The 22,346-nt window shown below is 40.3% G+C and overlaps 1 protein-coding gene across 1 annotated transcript in view; it reads right to left on the bottom strand.

Annotated features, from left to right (window-relative positions):
• VEPH1 (ventricular zone expressed PH domain containing 1) overlaps positions 1–22,346 on the bottom strand; it is a 219,614-nt gene that overhangs the window by 15,787 nt on the left and 181,481 nt on the right. The window contains exon 11 of the mRNA XM_069973855.1: positions 6,724–6,841. Coding sequence (XP_069829956.1) covers positions 6,724–6,841 — 118 coding nt within the window. The remainder of the gene's footprint in view (positions 1–6,723; positions 6,842–22,346) is intronic.

Raw genomic sequence — 22,346 nt, 5'->3', positions numbered from 1 at the left:
TATAGTGAACCTTTTATATCCTGGCTGGTTAAGCTGTGGCTGGGCAGTGACAGATAAGGACTTACAGCTTAGACACAGTTGGAATCTGTTCTGCTCTCAAGAGTTATCTTATGGGTTGTTCTGTTTGCAAGTCTTGTTATTAAAGAGGACCTGTTAACCCCAGTCCTGGTGTGACCCCCCACTAGAGCCCCTCATACTTACTTGATCGCGCCGGGTCCCGCTTCTTTGGCCGGTCCCGGGACTGACATATCCCCATGGGAAGCCCTCTCATGTCAGTCTCATGAAAGTAGGCGCCACCACTTGTAATGCAATGCTTAGTAGTTGGATTCATGATGAGACTTTCACAGTCATATATTAGTATAAACCATAAAGGGTTCTGATAGGTAGGCATATGTTTGATGTATTTACACCACTCACCAGTCTTCTATGTTTCTACTGCAGACTTCTTCTCCTGTGCTTGTCCTCTGGGGATCTGACAGCCTTTTTTGTGCATGCGCAGTACGGGTGTTGAGATGCCGTACCTTGTTTATTACTGGCGCCAAATTTGGTTGCCTGTACTGTAAGGTCTGCAGCCACGGCCTCTGTTTTGAAGATGATTAAAAAATGGTTGAATGGGAGGGTTGTGCTGCAAATAATGCTGTAGTTGCTGGCGATATTAATGAGATGTATAAATTAGCCCCTTCCTCAGCAGCAAAATGGCTAATGAAAGCCATGAAATGGGTCAATCTAATGTATATATCTCATTAATACCACTAGCAACCACAGTATTATCAGCAGCACAAACCTCCCATTCAACCATTCTTTAATCATCTGCAATTCATTTATATTTTTTACTACTTCTACTATTCTTTTATACATTTATACAGTTTTATATTTTTTTTCTTGACATTTTTGCAATTGAAATTTTGGGTTTTCCTTTTTCTTTTTTTTCCCTTATATTTATATTTTCTTTTACATGTATATTTTATCAGATGTATCTACTTGCTTTATGATTGACCGCATGAACTTGTGACACTATCAATTCCATTTTATCTATTTGTTAGATTATTGTGTGATAATAAACTTGTATATATATATTCAATTTCTCCCAAATCCAAATATCAGTAACCTCACCTCACCATCTATCTCACATAATCTACACTACTGTACCTAGAGAACCTTAGCATACATTTCTGTCTTCACTGATATTACATGTGTATTTTGTATAAGTTACTGATGTTACTCATTCAGTCTCTCTTTTTTTGGTTGCTTTTCTTGCCCTTGGTTATAGCAACATATTATAAGTATATATTTTAGCTCAAAAATTTGTAGCTGTTCAATCATTAGAATATTCAAGCTTAAGTGCAATTGTTTAACAATGTGGAATAGGGTAAAACTATATAAAAGTGGCTTTTGTCATCATTATATATAAACCACATAGACTGCTTGGAATAAGCGTGTACAATGCCCAATTTCAGCACTCAGTGACTCAGCACATGTAAAACTGCACATTTACAATAAATTTGATACAGACAAGCTACATTTACGTGCTGCATTCTTCTCAATTTCTAACGTTTCCAGATGACTGTAATTATATATAAAGCAATGGAAATCGTAAGACTTTAGCTGTCTTTACTTTCTGTGATGTGGTCATAATACCTGAAAGACTTTTTTCCATCCCTTAAACTAATGAAGACCCCTTGGTTAGTCTTTCTTATAAACGAATATAAAGCATTCATCTAAAGCATTACATTCATCTCTTTCATAGAATAAGGGAATTTACATGAATTATAATTTGCTTTGGTCATAAGTGGATTTGTCAGGACTCTGTACTGCACATTCATATTACTTACCCTTGTATACCCTTAACCTTGAACAAATACCTTACTTGAAACACATGAATGCAATCAGTATCTCAGCAAAACAATACCATTATGTGGTTTTTAATGCCTTACAATGATCTTTCCATGGTCTTGGATTGAGTCCCAGTACAGTATGTACCAGTGATGCCACTGGCAAATCACTAAATGAAAACCTCTCTCATTAAAATACCAGGTTTATATGTTGAGATATAGCAGTCAACATCAACAATTTGGACACAACAACATCCATATCTGATTTCAACAGTCTTAAAGTGTCACTGTCATTATAACTTTTAAAACCTAAATAAACAGTAGATGTGATATAAAGTTTGCCATTTACATACATTATTTTTTTTAGTTATCATGGAAAACACAGAACTTTCTGTGTTCTGATTTTTTTTTTTTTTAGACACTAAACACAGGAAGTCCTGTGTTTCCCAGGTCATCTGTCATTGAGGATTACAGGCTCTTGCTGTTATGTGGCAGTCACAATTACTGATAGTCACAGATGTGGGAGGTACTTTCTGGCACTCTAGGCATTTTGTAGACTAGATGGTATGCTGTAAAAGATTATGCTATCTTTGGTATAAAATGAATTAAACAAACGTGTCTTCATTTGTTATCAAACATATAGCATTTTTGCTGCCCGTATTTTACCACCATATGGTGCCAGTAAGGCTCTGATTACACTAAAGTCATGGTTTCTGTCATAACCCCATTGACTTGGTGGGATCAGTTGGCTTCCTGTTGTGGCTCTGGCATTTCTAATAACAAGGCTGTGGCCTTTTTGTCAAAAGTGCAAGAAATCCCAACAGCCTGGTAAACAGGGCCCAGTGGTAGAAGTACAGCCCTGTTTATTAATCAGGCAGGGAAGGGTATGGAAGGAGAAGGGCTGTGTGCTGTGGCTTGTCACAGCCTCTAAGGCACTTATATTTCTAAAGAAAAACGCTCTTTTATATATCTGAAAATGACTATCAGTACATATAAAAAACAACTTTACATACTACTATTATTGACAAAAAAGAATATGTTTAATGGGTACCCGAGGCAAATATAAAAAAAAAAAAAACAGGGGTGGTGGGAACATAATAATGAAGTAATACTTCCGCAGTGCCAATATTTGCTGTTATTGTCCAGTCTTAGCTTCCAGTTTCTGGACAACACCTCAGGAACTACCTGCTCAGCCAATCAGTGAATGCAGAGGTTCCCCACCTCACTTACTGACTGGCTGAGCGGGCACTGCTGAGCGGGGCTGTGATGTCACAGGACCAAGAGTGAGCGGTGGCGCTGCACTGCGGGGGACCAGCATGGTTAAGTATCACTTTGTTATTATTGTTCCCTCCACCCCCTGCTCTTCTGGTTTTTATCTAGAGTTATGTAGAGTTTTTTTTAAGAGTATACCTTTAATCCTACAAAGGCTTTGTAGCACCATGTTTGTGTCATTTTTTTCTATTTCAACTACTTTAAGATGGAGGAAAGTAGTTACACTAAAGACATGGAAGACTGCATTTGATCACCGGGTTGCAGGTTAGACACTTGGTTTTAGTATACAGTAGTTTTGAAATGATATCAGTGGCAGTATTTGTTATTGCCTATTATAACTATGCAATGGTTGTCACCATTCTAAAAACATTCATGCTGTGCAGGGTCTGCATTAGCATGCCTATCATTTAAAAAAAAAAAAAAAAGCTAAGAGACTTTAAGTATACAGTCAAGGAATTAGAACTGTCATTTAATTCATTATAATTGATGCAGAATAATCCTCCTCATCAGTGAGACTAATGGAAATTTCTGTCCATCCCTGTGGGGGGCTTGTGAGGAACAGTCCATACAGCTTCATCATACAGATTCTACTAGGTGAGATGGCAACCCCATTGAGAGTACAGACACACATGTAATTTCCATGGAGTCACTGTGAGATCATATGACCTAACTAGAATAAGAAAGGAGGTTTTACTAGTTGAATATATATATGTACAATTTTTTTTTAGATTTTTTTTATTTAGATTTTCTTTTTAAAGTTTAATTTGAAATACACATTTATTACACATCTTTGTGTCACTACAGTAAAGTTCTGGGTTATTCATTTGACTTATTGTCATTGATTGCTTTAAGATTTACTGGGCAGCTTGTGCAAGAACTGAGGTTAAGTATGGAATAATGCACAGGAGAATAACTTCCCTGCACATTTATAACTTGAAGATTAGGATTCCAGTGGCAAGATAAACAACTCATTCGGTGACGGAACAGACAGTAATTATCATGGGGCTTTAAGGGATTTCTAATGTGAGATCCTTCACAAGTCACATGAAGGTATATCACAAGAAAGCAGTGGCAGGCACACGTCACAGTGTTCTAGAACACATTTAGTGCGATGCGTGGGGTAAATAATATAAATCGATAACAAGAACCCCTATTAGGGTGTGAACACACATTGAATTCCCATGATGAAGCACTTACAACATAAGAATCTGTGGTTTTTCGATTAGACAACTCTTAGAACGAAAAGACAAACAATTCTTGGAACTGTAATAAACCGCTACTGTGGGCCACACATGGCTTAATACACATAACAAGAAAAACACATTTCATATATGAATAGATAAACTTTTATTAGTTCCCCTGGCACACAATGATGACCCTAATACCAAAATTCGACAGTAAGGAAGGGACGGATTTTAGAGATGTTTTTAAGATGCAGGTGAAAGGAACATGAAAGGGATTGAATATGGGGAATGATGTTATTTACCAACAATCCTGATTTAGTAAATCTCATAAACAAAGCTGCAAAAGGGACAGGGTTTATGTAAGCTGCTCATAAAGGCTTTAAAGGGGTATTCCCCCCAAAAGCAAAAAAAATGTAATGCCCCCAAACCTAGTTATTCTTACTCACCAAGTCCCCCCGAGTATTTTGAGCCATCTCCCATCTTTCTAGCTGCTGCCGTTCCTGAGTTACAAGTTTTTCTAAAACATGGTCTATAATCAAGATAGGGAACTACATTTCCCATCATGCAATGCTTATGTCTGATGATGGCAATGTAGCAGAGCTGAGATGGTGATGGCATAGCAGAGCTGAGATGGTGATGGCATAGCAGAGCTGAGATGGTGATGGCATAGCAGAGCTGAGATGGTGATGGCATAGCAGAGCTGAGATGGTGATGGCATAGCAGAGCTGAGATGGAGATGGCATAGCAGAGCTGAGATGGTGATGGCAGAGCTGAGATGGTGAGACAGTGTAGCAGAACTGAGATGGTGATGGCATAGCAGAGCTGAGATGGTGATAGCATAGCAGAGCTGAGATGGTGATGGCATAGCAGAGCTGAGATGGTGATGGCATAGCAGAGCTGAGATGGGGATGGCATAGCAGAGCTGACATGGAGATGGCATAGCAGAGCTGAGATGGTGATGGCACAGCAGAGCTGAGATGGTGATGGCAGAGCTGAGATGGTGAGACAGTGTAGCAGAACTGAGATGGTGATGGCATAGCAGAGCTGAGATGGTGAGACAGTGTAGCAGAGCTGAGATGGTGACAGCAGAGCTGAGATGGTGAGACAGTGTAGCAGAGCTGAGATGGTGACGGCAGAGCTGAGATGGTGATGGCATACAGAGCTGAGATGGTGAGGGCATAGCAGAGCTGAGATGGTGATGGCATAGCAGAGCGACCGGGGGGGGGGGATGCTGCCGGGAAGCGCCACGGGCGAGCGGCTCAGCGGTATTGATGGAGGAGGGGGGGGATGCGGGCGAGCAGCAGGTGACGGGGGACAGTGAGCCGCGGGACCGTGGGGAAGCGCCGCGAGCAATTGATGGACCGGGGGCGCTTACCGGCGGCCCCGCGGCTCTCAGCAATTGTAGGAGGGGGCTGCCCCGAAGTGCTCTGAACAATTGATGGACGTGGGGGGGGGGGGTGAGGGGTGCCGCCAGCAGCCGCAAGTGACAGGGGAGATCGACGCTTACCGGCGGCCCCGCGGCTCTCAGCAATTGACGGACGGGGGGGCGGGGTGTTTGTGCGGGCGAGCGGCTCAGAGCCATTGATGGAGGGGGGGGATGCAGGCGAGCGGCTCAGAGCTATTGATGGGCGGGGGGGGGGAGACAGGGTGCTCGGAGCAATTGACGGAGGGGGAGAGGGAGGGGTGACGGGTCACACAGTCAGGGGGTGAGCTCTGGGGCTGGGGGGGGGCACACGGTACCGGTGACTGCTGTTAGAGAAGGAGTCAGTGACAGCTGCACTGATTAGTCACTGTCTCCCTCTCTAACAGCAGCCACCGCCGTCCTCCTTTACTTCAGATTAGATTAGAAGCGCTAACCCAGCCCATTGAAGAGAAGGAGGACACGTGATGCCGTCTCGGAGGGTGCGGGCCAGGAGCAGGGAGCCGTGTCGGAGTGGACTGAGAGCTGATGATTCTATGCAATCCGTGGGGGTGGGGGCACCTAGATAACAGCAAAACTGTGCAGAATCCGTAATAACTTTATATTGAAAAGATGGAAAGCTATGGGTGGGCAACGTATTAATGCAAAAATAATTTTGGGGGGAATACCCCTTTAAAGTCTCAGTTTTGCTTACTGAAATGTGGACCTATATTACTGTGTTTTATGTGTTCACTTTATTTTATCACTGGAAAATGACCCAATGGGTAAGTTCTATAGGGGAACAAAAGTCTTGACCAATGATTGATGCCAAGACCATATTACCATTGGTTATAGGCATATTAATTAACACTCAGTACAATATAATCTTTGAAGTATCGTGGTGTATATTGTATCTATACTACAAGTTGTAAAAACATAAAACAACTCATAGTACTCAGTGAGAAAGCAAAGCACAATGCCTTGGACATAAGACTCTCCCCCACGTACTTTCACAGCATGTATGACTATTTATTACCTGTCGCCTTCTCTGGATTGTTGCACATAAAACACAGCCATGACCCGGTTTCCTCACTATATCCAAAAAGATCAAAAAACCTCACTTCTTCCAGATGCGTATGTATAAGATCCAGATCCTGGAACAAAAACATACAATAAGCATTATTACTTTTGAAAATAAACTTCAAATATAACCAAGAAATTCAAAATATTTGTGTTCCAACTGGGAGCCAAAATATGAGACATCTCACACTGCGCCGACTATTAGTTCTACTGAAGATGTGCTGGATACCCAAGGCTTTGCAGCGTGTCCAGAATTCATTCCAGTTCTGTGGCTTATAAATAGTGGCATGTTACCCCTTAGGGACTGTTCTCTCTTGAAACCATTAGGTGCTTGCCGTATCTGGTTCATTCGTTTACATTGGCTATAGGATGGTGAAAATCAACATGGCTGATGCATCATGAAAATGACACACAAATGATTTTCCTACCCCTTCTCTCCATAACACAGGGTTGAAATGATTGACATCTATCTTTTAGACTCTGCTGTTGTCTGTTACTAGGGGTCAACATAGTTGCCAGGAACACTTTAGCGTTGACAATAAGCGGTGTGGCTTATTATGGATGTAGTCTCGATGGGATGTGACCTGTCATGGGTGTGGTTTAAGGGGTTTGGCTTGTCACCACCGTATTTTTTTCTCACAATTTTCCAGTCAGAACAACACTCAGGGAGCATTACACACCCGAGTATCAGATCCCCAGTATATTACACACCCCAGTGTCAAGTCCCCAGTATATTACACAACCTAGTATCAGGTCCCCAATATATTACACACTCCACCTCAAAGCAGCATACAGGCTGTGGCCCAGGGATAGCACTCTACTGAATGACTGTATATACTGGTAGTTTGTGCCCACATGATGCAGCTGCACCCAATAATATCATACTTCCACCCCCTTCATCCTCCTGCCCCTCCATAATCATACTATACCGCCCCTTCATCTGTAATTAAAACATAAAAGCTATACCCACCTGCTCTAGTCCCCCAGTTACTCTTCTCCCTGCTCTGCACGAGTGACCTCACTGGCGCCGGCAGGGGGCAGAGCTTCCTGGGACATGGTTTTGCTGGGGATGTCTCCTCAAATTCGGGACAGTCCCGGCAAAACCGTGACTGTTGGCAACTATGGGTCAATAGAATTTAGTGCAGGGAAGTGAATTGGATGTGTGATGTCAGTTACTTGAAAACCACCCAACTTCTCTATGGTGGATAACTAGTAATGGAAACCTTATGCATGTATTGTATGAGATGAAAGTAATGCAGAACACAGCAGATCTCCAGTGCAAGAGACCACTCCTACAAAGTCCCCTACAGGAAATGATCAGCATGGTCAAAACCTTCTAGAGCTTTCCACAGCTGTAACTGGTTTTCTCTACTTACATTTGCTTTTCTGTACATTATTCATATACATGGAAGATGACTAAAAACTCTCATAAAAAAGTGACTGACAGAATTGAAAAAAGTTTTATAACCAACACAAAAGTCAGAATCACTGAATGTGACTGACAGCATCATAAACACTAGCTTCACTTCATTCCATTTATTCTTTTCAGATAATTCATAGGCCAAACAAAAGGATCGAACAGCTAAACTGCTAGCGGCATCCTTCATATTTACAGCATTTCCAATCGTATGTAAAATGTATAAAAATGCTGGAATGGAATGCAAACTATAATTAATGTAGGGATAGACTCATGCAGTCTCTATGCAGCCATGTAAGAAGTTTGGGATGGCTTTTCTAGCTGACAGTTTCTCTTTAAAGTGTCACTGTCGTTATAACTTTCAAAATCTAAATCAACAGTAGATGCTATATAAAGCAAGTTTGCAATTTACATTCATTATTTATTTTTTTAGTTATCATGGAAAACACAACACTTCCTGTTTTCTGACTGTTTTCTTCAAAAATGGGAAACAGTCAGAAAACAGGAAGTCCTGTGTCTCCCAGGCCATCTGAGCGCTCACAGGGAGAAGGCAGTCATGTGACTGATGGACACATTGAGCCGTGACTCTCTGTACTGGCCGAAATTCTTGTGTTTAGTCTTTTTTTTTCAACCAGAAAATCTGCCTTCAGGAGACTGGACCTGGATTCCTGGTAAGTATAGCTTTGTTTTACAGCATGATAACAACAACAAAAATAATGAATGTAAATTGCAAACTTATTTTATTTCACATCTACTGTTGATTTAGATTTTGGAAAATATAACGACGGTGACACTTTAAGAATATTAGACCTGGTCATTTATGTATCTTGCTGCACGAGCCACCTTCTCTTGAGATTCCACTCACAATCAGATGTCCTGACATTTTTCTTTAGAATTTGCAGGTGTAATTCAGAATTCTCTGCCCTGGCCATGTTAACATAATATTACCCCCTTCAGGACCCCTCTGTATGACCCAGAACCTAACAAGCAGTGGCTTTGATCTGGTAGACCCATTCCAATGCTGTATTGTATATATAATCATTAATTTTAGTGCCCACATGTGATTCTATGTACACAGTTGGAATTAGTAGCCAATGGCAACTTCACTTAAAATCAGCTATTTGCCAGCTATTAGTCTGATATAGAGTAAGGCTGCTAAAGGGCCATTGCAGCACTTTCAGTAAAGGGCTGTCTGTGCTGTGTGTTACAAGGGATTCCACTCGGTTATTATACAGTGCACACTCACAGTGTCACTGTTTATCTTCAGATTTTCCATAGTATTAATGGAAGTACAAAGCAGAAGTAGAAAATGACATCACAACTAGTCTTTTTGGTACATAATTACATGTTAAAAGTTGTGTAGAAAGTGTGATGCTAATGTAAAGGGATTTATTGATGTAAAAAGCAAGGTGATAGGTCTAACAAAATGGAAAAGAAAAATAATATATGCATGTATCTAAAATGATGTGTATCACTGGCAAATTTGATGCATATGATACAAAAATGGCTGGAGTGTATTATACAGGGTTGTTAATACAAATCAAATAACTTGATGTGACATATGAATGCATTATAGTCTACATACATTTATATAGTCCAGCAATCATCCTCACAGAGCACCGCTACATTGTTGACCTCAGATTTATTCTTCATCACACTTACCAATTTAGGTTGCAATGTACAATGAATATTTGTAAAAGCATGATGTCATCACCCGTATCTGGCAGTAGCAATGTTTTATAATAACTAGTAGAGACAGTAGTTGAAGAACATATAAAACGCTTGCTATGGTACAGTATTCCCCAAAGTCAGATAATAAATACTTGTGTCATTTACTGGAAACTTGCAAACATCTGGAAATACTTTATTTCTTTGGCAAATTCATACTAACTTACTTTACACCCAATTGTCTTCTTTATGGCAAAACGGTCTATATTTTAAAACCTGCTGGACACACTGATTGCTCTGCCAAGGTAAGCAGATAATGGCCCAATATGCCCGCTGTTTACTTCTGTCAAAGTAGTATTGTGGACCTGGCAAATCCATAATCCTGAAGAGCAAAATATTGTGTCATTTTACATGAAAAGAGAGGAGTGTCATTGATAGGGCCAAATATTTCTTGCATAATGTAGTATGGTAGAGAACTTTGACACGTTCTTGAATGATGCCTTAACCCCATTTACACATTCAGTAGTTTTTCAAAACTGTATATTATGTCCACAGCCATCGTCCACAGTTCGCAAAAAATGTGTATACCGTTATTTGTGCAGATCCGCAAAAAATGGGAAGGTCACAGCTAAATTAAGGTGATCTGTATTTTTTGCAGATGTAACAGATGTTTCTTTAGTAGAAAGTTCAGATGCTCCCATATACTTCTATTGGTAAATCCTTGCCACAATTATGGACCGCAGTAGGACACGTCCTCTTTTTAGCAGCATGGATTGCAAATCTGTAAAACTGTGCAGTGTGAACAGCCCAATAGAAATCAATGTGCCCTGAATTTGTCAGTAAAAGTGTCAACAATCAGCATAGGAGTGGGAAAACGCCTGCTCTTCGGCTGATCATATCAAAAGATTGTAATGCAATGGGGTCTATCATACGTAGTTTGTGTCCATGATGGATCTGGTATGCTATTGCGCTGGGGCCTCCCGATGAGGGTAGTAGTAGGTGGTAATACTGGGTTGGACCCGGGTAGCCAGTTGCCAGATGTTAGGTCACGGTATTGGCATGAGGGGAGCTGACTTACCCACTGGATCCTGACCATGCGGGGCCCCAGCAATTCTTCGTTGTCCCTAGTCAAGGCACCAATAACTAAACCAATGCCAGGGTTCAGAAACAACGGTAGTTGTGCGTTTATTATAATGGAGGTAACTAATAGCAACAGTCTCTCTGGATGCAACCAGGATTGAATATAACTGAGGAATGGGTGATGCTGCAATAGGCTGTGATGGTAGCGTTACTTGAAGTGAGGAGACTGAATAATGGGAGAAGTAGTGCCAGAGATATGATACTGGGTGGAATGGATTGAACTGAATACTTGCTGTTGATGAGAATGGATGATGAGAGGAGTAGTGGTTGAAGAACGACACCCAGACCTTTGCTGAAGATGAGAATCTTGGAGAATTTTGAGAATGAGGAAGGTCCCGACTGGACCGGAGTACTTCTGGTTAGCACTGGAGCCGGTACTGCAGTTGCCGCCTTGTACCACAGGAGCAGCATAGTACACGTCCTTCTCCCCTGAAGGTGGAGAGAAGGTCCGAGGTAGACAGGAAGTGACACAGTATCTCCAGCCAAAGCTCAACGGCTATTGGGGTTACTATGGCAGCTGGGGAAAGTCACGTGACACCAAGCCCATTGCATCATCACACCATTAAACACTGATAAATGAATGTGCATAAGGAAATAAATGAAATATCAGACCTGAATACTGAGAGGGGTGACATAACATACACAGTTTGCAGTGAAACTATCTTTCCGGAACAGGAATAACCCTACTAAAGGTGCAGACACAAAATTACAGACAAATACTCTGTTCTGGGACACTGCATTATCATTTTCTTTTTTCTGCTCCTGTGACAGAGCAAAAAAACAGAAATTAGGAAGTATATGTAAACAGAGCTTAGGTGGTTAATTAGCCTGTTATTTACAAATGTAGCCAGTTATGTACAAAATAACATTTACGTGCTTAAAATACTTGTAGTTTATCACAGGTAGCATGATCTGATCAAAAATGATTGATATCTGAACTGAACCTTGAATGAACTCCAATAAAACACCTAAGCAACTGCAGGTTCAGGAAGTTCGGTTCCCTCATGTCTAGTCTCTATTACATAATTTCTTTACAATCACATGCTCAATTAAAGTGTCACTGTTTTTATAACTTTTAAAATGAAAACCAACAGTAGATATGATATGTGAAAGCAAGTTTGCAATTTACATTTATTTATTTATTTTTTTATCATGTTGTAAAACGAAGCTGAACTTACCAGAAATCCAGGTCCAGTCTCCTAAAGGCAGATTTTTAGTGTTGTGCTGGTTGAAAAAAAAACAGACAAAACCCAGGAATTCCGGCCACTACAGAGAGTCGCGGCTTAATGTTTCCATCAATCACATGCCTTCTCTGTGAGCGTTCAGATGACCTGGGAAACATTATATTTTCTGTGTTTAGACTCTTTGAAAAAAAAAGTCACAACACAGGAAATTCTGTCAACTTTAAAAAAAAAGAATGTAAATTGCAAACTCGCTTTATATCACATCTACTGTTGATTTAGATTTTCAAAGTTATAACAACAGTGACACTTTAAGCAAATGCACTAAAAGTACATCGCTTTTTTTTTTAGTACATCACACCGGTGCTGCGGTCCCTTTTTTTGAACCGCTGCCCAGTTTCTGGGCGCTGCTTTGGTCTATTACCAAGCACTGGCCAGACATGAAGCGCTAGGGGCGGGCCGACGGCCCCCAGTGTGACGATCTCCCCTTCCATTGATGCTAATAGTGCAACGTCGCATAGGAGAGGGGGTTTCATCACACTAGGGGGTGGCGGGCCCACCTCTAGTGCTTCATGTCTGGCCTGTACTCTAGTAATATACCAGGACAGTGCCTAGGAACCAGGCGGCGTCCCGGGCCATGTACTAATGGTGCATTCGATTTAAGATTGTTTACTTAGAGAATGGATAGGCAGGCATTTCCATAGTAAACCAAATAGAATACCAGTAAAAAAAAAAATGTGCAGCCTCTTGTGTATTTTAATCAACTTACACTTAACCACAAATTACAAAAACTGTTTACAAGGGGGGGGAAAACTCAGCTATTTGAAAACATATTCTCATGTAGCTGTACTTTGGAATAGATAATGTCTGCCAAAAGTTACTGGGGGACCTGAAGTCTCATGTTTCCTTTCAGTATTGTTGATGCAAGGAAATCATAAGAATATTCTTTATTTCCTCTGATGTCGTAAACTATTAATATCATGGATTTGCTGCCTAAAATGTATTCTCTACTTGAATGTTTTTTCCACTTTTGGCTCAGTGGTGAGCTCAAGGGGACACATTTCTGGAATGACTCAAATAGGCAAATAGCACGGACACGTTATGTGTTCTTTTCTCTAACCAGTTGAGTACTGGTAGGTCACATCCATCTGATCTTATAACTGGCATGTCTCAAACGTGTTTACTTGCCATCCTATCCTTCTCTACAGACATTGGTGCTTTGTATGGTATTACATGCCTAATGTTTTTGTGTGAGAGTTGCCAAGGAACCAATGACCAAAGAACTACTTACCATAATGTCAGACTCTGGCATCCACCTAATTTATTTATATGTACCCAGCCCTCTCTAAGCCTCACATCTCACATCACAGGTGGACATATAACTTGCCAATTCATATGTAATTATTATGTAAATTAATATGTAAATATACAATTTTTGATGTATTTCTAATAGTTAGAGAGCAATTTGTGAACATCCGTTTTATATTAGGCATATAATCAGCATTCGCTAATGGGCTGGCGCATCAAAGCAAAATGCCCATGCTTTGGAGAGATATGGTATAAATACTGCATGTGATACCATAGTATCTATACTTTAATAAAGCTGCAAAGTCTATAATCCATCCTTGTAATGGATATAAAAGCCAGTACCTCAGAAGTAGAGCTCCTCTGTGGATACTCTTGGCTCTGGCTAATAGATAAGGTTTCTGAATGGCATGCTCTTTTCTTACTTGGACAGGAACTGTATAAAAATATAACTTCTTCAAAAATATTAAAGGGGTATTCCAGTGCATGCCAGCTAAGCACCCTAAGGTATTTCAATAATGTACATACAGGGATTTTGTTGATTGGTGCCAGTGGAACCACCTTAGGGTCAATGCTGGGAAGACTAAGGAGATGGTGGTGGATTTCCGCAAGCGCAAATTTTCTCCAAAACCAGTGGACATCTGGGGGACAGACATTGAGATAGTGAACACCTATAAATATCTGGGTGTGCTCCTCAATAATAAGCTGGACTGGGCTAATCACATGAATGTACTGTAGAGAAAGGGCCACAGCAGACTGTACCTGCTCAGGAGGTTGAGAGCCTTTGGAGTCCAGGGGGCACTTCTTAGGATCTTTTTAACTGTAGTGGCATCAGCCATCTTCTTCGGAGTGGCCTGCTGGGGGAGCAGCATATCAACCAGGGATAGGAACAAACTGGACAAGCTGATTAGAATGGCCAGCTCTGTCCTTGGAAACCCCCTGGAACCAGTGCAGGTGGTGGGGGATAGAAGGATTTTGTTAGTGGTCAGCTCCATGCTGGAGAATGAATCCCATCCCATGCACAAGAGCATTATAGCACTGGGCAGTACTGTCAGTGGCCGACGGCTCCACCCAAGAAGGAGCGCTGTTGAGAGTCTTACCTTCGTGCTGCCGTTAGGCTTTACAACCAACACTGACCTAAGCAGATCACTCCATACAGAGAAGTGAAAAAATTTAAGCTTGTGATATCCTTCCTACCTTGTATCTTTTTATCTTTTTTTTTCTCTGTGTCTACTGTAACTGTAATGCCTTACTTACTTAACTTTACCTTGGAACTTTTTGTATTTGAAATATTTGTGTACTATTTGTAATATCCATGCTGCTGTAACACACAATTTCCCCATGGTGGGACTATTAAAGGATTATCTTATCTTATCTTATCTCATCTCATCAAACTCCTCCTCACTGGAGACATGAGACTGATACATACATATACAGATAGCTGTATCAAGAAGAAGGACTGCCCACCTGACTACTTAGTTTAGAATGAGAAGAGATTTACATGAATAAATGAAGTTATCCTGGAACGTTGCTTTCAAAACTATATATCACCCTGACGACTCTTTATCTATAACATGATGCCAGTAGGGTGGACTGCGTGTTTAATGTGACTGCCCCCAGCTCAGTACCACTTAAGTGCTGCATGGTCAACAGCTAATACACGCTGGCTGTTATTTACTGTATCCTAAAGCTGGTTGGTGGGCATTAAAATTGACAGGCTCTAGGTTTAAAATGATGTACATAGGAAACGTATTCATTTACCTACCCATTCACTGCATGCACATGGCTCAGTTACTAGAAAACATGTGTTCATGTACTGCATATGGAAAAAAAAACATATATAGAAAGTGATGTTCCCTTTAACCCTAGAATGCGTATTGGGGGCCTTTTAGGCCCCCATGCTTACTTTTTTGCTATTATCTGCAAAATTACTTAAGTTAGAATTTTGAAACTCCAGGTAATCCTCAAGTATGTCGTTTTAGGTAATATCCAGTTGTTCATATAATTTTTTTCATAGGCATTTCGGTGTAACAATGCTTTTTTTGTGAAAACCACATCTGTACGTGTTGGGGGCCTTTTAGGCCCCCATGTATATTTTATCATTTTCTCAGTAGTGTTTGTGTCTCAAGTCACTTTATTTGTACTCAGTAATGCTGGTGGGGGGGCCAGGGTGTGGATAATACCATATGAGGATGTCATGTGATTTTGTGAGGGAGTGGTAAGGCCATGACATCATCTCAGGTCCTTCGGAATACAGTAATGAGCTGTGTATAGAGTAATGACGACAGTATACACTGTGAGCTAATTGTGAAGGACCTGAGATAAGATAAGATGTTGAGAGGAAGACTGATTCAGTTTCAGTTTCTCTGATTCTAAGAAGCCTGCAAATGGTAAAGCTATTGAGCTAAAGACATCCAGAGAATTGTACACCACCTAAAATAAAGTATAAAAGGTAAGAGCTGCTGAGGGTGAGAGGAGGGAGGGGGCACATTACCCTTACAGTGTGTCACACACAAGCAAAGAGTGGACAATCTTGATTGTGTTCATTGTTTTTTTCATAGTTTGCTAACATCTAGTCAGCAATGGCGCAGTCTTCCACCAAGCATCTGACTGACCAAGAGATTGAAGCAATTATGTTTCAAAGTGATGATGAAAGTGAACTATCTTTGTCCGATGACGAGTACCTGCCACCAGAGAATCAAACATCCTCAAGTGATTCTTCTTCTTCTGATGATGAAGAAGTGAATACAGTGGATCCTCAAGAAGTGATAAGTAGAACATCCAAAACGAATATTTTTTGGGACAGTAAACCTACATTAGTCGGACGTACTGCAATCCATAATATTGTGAGACAGGCTCAAGGAGCCGTGGAAAGTCCCAGGTACTTTTCCCCTAAAGACGTATTCTGTACTTTTTTTTCTGACAATATGGCAGAAGAGGTCCTTTTATGTTCAAACCTAGAAGGAAGACGTATTGCTTCTGCAAAAAATAAGTCCTGGAAAAATATCTCAAAAGAGGAACTTTATGCATACATTGGACTTTTACTGCTGGCAGGAAGTCAAAAATCGTATGATGTTCCTATACGAGAATTATTTCTGGACCCACTTTCTGATCCACACTATAAGGCGACAATGTCAGTGGTGTAGACAAAATGGATCAGATGGTGGGAGAATATTCATGCAAGAGGCAAACAAAACGATGGCCTGTAGTACTTTTTTCAAATATGTTTGATGTAGCAGCCCTGAATTCATTCATCATTTATACAGAAAATCATCCAGAATTCCATGCACGGAGGAAGGACAGGAGACGCCTATTTTTGAAGGACCTTTGTCATGAGCTTGTAATGCCTCACATGATACAGCGAAGTGACGTGAAAGGCTTGATAAAGCAAACTAAAGAAGCAATGAAACGGTGTGGCGTACAGTTTCAGATGATTCCAGGGCCAGGAGAAAGAAAAAGAAAGCGCTGTTTCATGTGTCCAAGAAACGTAGAAAGGAAAACTGAGAGATTTTGTTCAATTTGTAAGGAAAATGTCTGCAAAGAACATTCTTCCGAAAAAATAACTTGTCAAAATTGTTTGGAAGACTAATAGAATAGAAAAGAAACATAATAGAAATGTAGCTGCAGCTAGTTTGGTATAGAATTCTATGCGTTTTTTCATATGTTTGTGAGAAATTTGGAAAAAAATAATTTTTTTGGTTTTATTTGTGAAAAATTAGTAAAATTTTGTTTACTAGTCATATTTTATTTAGCAGTTTTAAAATAAACTTGTAGAAGTTTTATATAAGTGTGTTTTTCCATGTGATTCGCATGGGGGCCTAAAAGGCCCCCAACACGTTAATATGAAGATTTCTGATGTCACGCATTCTAGGGTTAAGTAACCAATTTAAAGACATATGGTTGCCTATTTCAGAAAACAATGTTTAATTACCCTTTGATTCAAGCTGGTTATTGTGTATTATTACAGCTAACCTAGTGGTGAATGTGAACATGACCCTTGTGTAGAACTATAAATACTGACATCTCAGCAGTGGTTAAACTTAAATGGAGCACGCACATAACCAACAGGAATACATCAGGATCTTTACTGCTAAATTACTGGACAGAAAGAAGGAAAGAACCAATGATCCCACTCCATGAAACTAGACCCCCTCCCGACTTCATTGTGACTCATTAAAACAGTCAGTGGTATGTTCTCTGCCTCCTGTTATTACTTATGGAGGAAATGAGCTCTTCCTCCATAACAAATGAATCATTTTCATTGGCTGCTCTTAGCATTGTTTCCCACTTCATCTGCTTTGATTCTTTTCATGCACCATAAAATAAACAGCATTATTGTTCAGCATTTAACCAAAGTCAGCAAATTTATTTAGTCAGACTGTAGACATTAACCCCCAGTAAGTTGGTATATATGTTTATATATGGGATACTGTACCCCCTGCTGTAAATTATAAGTCACTGGGGAGATCCTTGAATATATAAAAACACAAGCCTGCTGTCTGAGTGCGCTTACACATATATGCTTAATAAGGGACATTCTCCCTTACTATACACAACTCAGCTGCTACAGAACCTCCTTTAAAAATTTCAGCTGCTTAAGAACTTCTTTGGGAGCTCTAGATGTCAGTCAAATCAGTGGTTGCTGCAAAAGCAACTTGCACCAGACTGCAAGTTCTGTTATACAGTATATGAATATTATATATTATAATATTATACAAATGATCTGTAGATCTGCACACAGTGACAATCACTAAACCACACCTAAGATGCCCTTGTGTATGTGGGTCCTATGAAATATTGCTGAGATGGCACATATACAACAAATTCCGATCATGTGTTACTATTAGTGATGAGTGAACATGTTCGTAAATGTTCGTATGTTCGTACGAACATGACGCTAATTGTTTGTGTTTGCCGATCACAAACAATTTGTTTGATAATCGGAATGGTTATAACAATCATTTGCAAACATATTCGAACTTGCATACGTATGGAACTGCGTAATGTACGCTTTGCACCTGATAATTTGAACCCATGTGCGTAGACCGAAACGTACGCTTCTACTGTATGTTCGCTATTTGTTCGGGAGTATTCAGGGAACATGAACTGATCACAATAATTTTTTTTTAATGTTCGTGTTCAGGATCCGAACCAACATCGCAATGTTCACTCATCACTAGTTACATAATAGGAATTTGCTCTGAAAATGGGCCCGCTATGGCTCTGTCACCCAAGAGCCCACATAAACCTGTGAGCCAGTCCTGTTCCAATGAAGTAGATAGGCACACTCAGCCAGCATCCTATCAGTATGTTCAGCTTCCATCAGCGGGGCCAGGGTGGTGACAGATCCTCGTTATAGAGACATTATATGAAGGTATATATTGTTCTTTTTCAGGATGGAAAGAGGCTGAACCTGACATTCTTCAGTCCTAAAACACTGCATTCATCTATGTTCACCCCATATATCTCCTGTTATGAAAATCTCTACAAATATTTCCATAAACCATTGTGATATTAGCTGCTCTTTTACAATGTGGACGTTTGTGTCTTACAGTCCTGCAACTGAAAATCAGTTTTATACATCTAAATATGATTTTTTCAGCAGCATCATAATGGATTTCTATCAGCCCAATTTAGTTGAATGAAAAAGTCACAATAAATCTGCCATGTAGTCTAATTAGCCATGCAATTAAAATCACTAATATTGTGTAGGTTGCCTTTTGTGCCTACAAAACAGTGTGAACTGTGGAGTTATAGATTTGTACATGACCTCTGAAGGTACCCTGTAGTATTTGACACCAGGACATTGCAAGTTGGAGTGAAGACAGCATAGAAAACTTGCATATGTGGCTTTCTATCTTATGTGCTGTGATACCTTTCTATCATAGCCAGCATCATAAACGTATCCAGCAATCTGTGCTATAGTAGCTTTGCTAGACTTTGCCCTGTTGCTTTTCTAGCTATCCTTTTTTAAACACTACAAATGTCTTGAAGTATGATTTATTGACGGTCTGCCATCAGAAGTATATAACATGTTAGGCCAGGTGTTGGTGGGACAGCTTCAAGAAGTATTGATAGATTCACATATAAAGAGATATTTGCCAGACTCAATGTATGAAGCAGAAATTGTGTTGATTCCTAAGGAGGGGAAAGACCTGAGGGACCCAGAATCATTTAGACCTATTTCTTTGATTAATTTAGATATGAAATTGTTGTCCAAAGTGCTAGCAAATAGGTTGGCTAAAGGGATGCAGACTTTGATTGGTAAAGATCAATGTGGGTTTATTTCGGGTCGATCAACCCATGATAATGTAAGACGAGTACAGGCTAACATTCTGATAGGTAAAGAGGATGGGGGCCACTCCATACTGTCATTAGACGCAGCAAAAGCGTTTGACAGTGTGGAGTGGCCCTATCTATGGAGTGTGCTCAGGAATTTTGGTTTTGGGGAGGTTTTTTTAAGGTGGATGGAATCTATTTGAGGCCGAGGGCTAAAGTGTCAATTAATGGTGCCTCCTCCAAGTACTTTGGGTTGAGGAGGGGCACCAGACAAGGTTGTCCTCTCTCCCCCCTGCTCTTTGCCCTGGCTATTGAGCCATTTGCTAGAGCTTTAAATAAGAATAAGAAGATCGAGGGCTTTGGAGCCGGGGGGACAGAGGACAAGGTGGCATTGTATGCCGATGATTTGCTCCTGTTTCTGGGAAATACCAGGGTGGGTCTAGAGGAGGCAATGAGGGAGGTCAGCAGGTTTGGGGAATACTCTGGGTTGGGTATTAATTGGAACAAATCAGTGCTGCTGCTGTTGGATCCAGAGATTGAGGTTGAGCCAGGCCTTGAGTTACAGGTACTAAAACCGGAGTGCTCCTTTAAATATCTGGGAATTATGATTACTGCAGACATACGGAGATTTGTAGAGCTGAATATTTTCCCTAGATTAAATAAAATGAAACAACAAGCCCAGATATGGAATAAATTACCCTTATCGAGAGCGGACAGAATGGGGTTAATTAGAATGATATGGTTACCCCAGTTGCTGTATGTATTGGCAGGAGCACCAGTATGGCTGGGTAAACGGGTGTTTCGGAGGATAGAAGCGGTATTTAACATGCTTATTTGGAGAGGTACAAGAACGCGTATTAGAATGAAATACTTAACGCAACCTGAAGAAAAGGGAGGGCTAGCTATGCCTGATGTGTTTAGATATTATGTAGCAATGGTATTGACATGGCTGACTAAATGGAAAGAGGTGCAGGTACTGGCAAATTGGGTGGAAGAACAGAAGGGAGCAGCTGGTAACATATTTGAGGTGCTGTAAATGAAAAGTCAATCAGGGTACCCTAAATACTCCATACAGAGGATGCTGTTAAACGCATGGTATCTTGTGAAAAAAGGGGAGGGGGTTGCGGGGGCTCTTAATTTTACACCTTTGTTTCGAAACAATCACTATCCAGAATTGGAGGGGTTAGCAGACCCAGAATATTGGTTACAAAGTGGTTTGAGGTACGTGGAACAGTTTTTTTACAGATGGAGTCTTGAATAAATATGAAGACCTATGCAAGTCCACTGATAAGAAGCTGTGTAAATTAAGATACCTCCAGTTATATATGTCAGTAAGAACAGTAACAGATGTAAATAAATGTCGGGTGATGAGCTCCAAAGTGTTTACACAAGTCTTCCAGAAAGATGGTAAGGCTACAGGGGGAGTCACAAAATTCTATAAAATATTGGGTGCACTAGAAGATGGGAAACTTACAATGAAATCACAAGAAAAATGGGAAAAAACACTAGGGGTTAAAGAGCTGGAATTTTGGGAGGAAGTGTATAAATCTGCAAGGGATCATATCACAAATAGTTCAAATAAGGTGACACAGTTTTTTTGTAAATCATAGATTATATTATTCAATAAAAGATATGGTGAAGTAGAAAAGAAATAAAAGTCAAAAGTGTATAAGATGTGAAGACATGAACACAGATTTAGATTACCACTGGTGGTTTTGTCGAAAGGTGGTAACTTATTGGCACAATAGTTTTTTAGTTATGACAAAGATTTTTGAGTTAAAGGTTGAAAAAGAATATGAGTGTGCAATATTGGGGGTGATGGAGGTGGAACTTACACCTAAAATTAGAAAAGGAATCATATATAAATTGTTCTTTGTTGCACGGTTAGTGATTTTAAGAAACTGGATTTCGCCAAAGGCCCCAACTGTAGCAGAGTGGAAGGAAGTAGCCAGCACTATGTTGGGACATGAGCTGTGGCATCAAAGGGGAAAGCGGGGGTACAATACTGTGAATAAATGTGTACAAGGATGGAAGCAATATTGGAGAAATGACGGTTAGTACCAGCGTTCTTCGAATGTAGGAAAAGATATTAAGAAGTTGTTTTTTTTTCTCCCGCCATTGGGTCCGAGGGGAGGGGGTGGGGGTGTGATAGGGGGTGGGGGTGGGATAGGGGGCGGGGTATAGTTAATATAGAATTGTGTACTCCATACTATACCTGATAATAAGTAAAAGATTCATGTCTAGGGCTAGGAAAGGAGTAAAATGTTATTGAACTAAGATAATGGATGATTATATGTTATATTTGTAACCGGAGAAGGAAGAACCAGGGTGGCTTGTTACCCTTATGTTGATAATGGGTGAAAGGATGGGTTGTAGGTGGGGCCGTGGATCTGGACACAATCGGGAGAGAGGTAAAGGTAAACGACTGATTATAAGATTTGAGGGATTGCCTTGGTTGTTTTTAAGGCCGGCTCTGCTCTTCAAGTCTCAGTAGTAAAATTATAAATATTTATTTCATTAATTTTTATTTATTATATATATTTTTATTAATTTAGTTGTTTGTTTGTTTTTCTTAGTATTCTGTACGAT

The sequence above is a fragment of the Dendropsophus ebraccatus genome, chromosome 6, assembly GCF_027789765.1.
Source record: "Dendropsophus ebraccatus isolate aDenEbr1 chromosome 6, aDenEbr1.pat, whole genome shotgun sequence".
Classification (NCBI taxonomy): domain Eukaryota; kingdom Metazoa; phylum Chordata; class Amphibia; order Anura; family Hylidae; genus Dendropsophus; species Dendropsophus ebraccatus.
The sequence above is the reverse complement of the archived record's forward strand: the minus strand, read 5'-3'. Positions and strand labels throughout refer to the sequence as shown.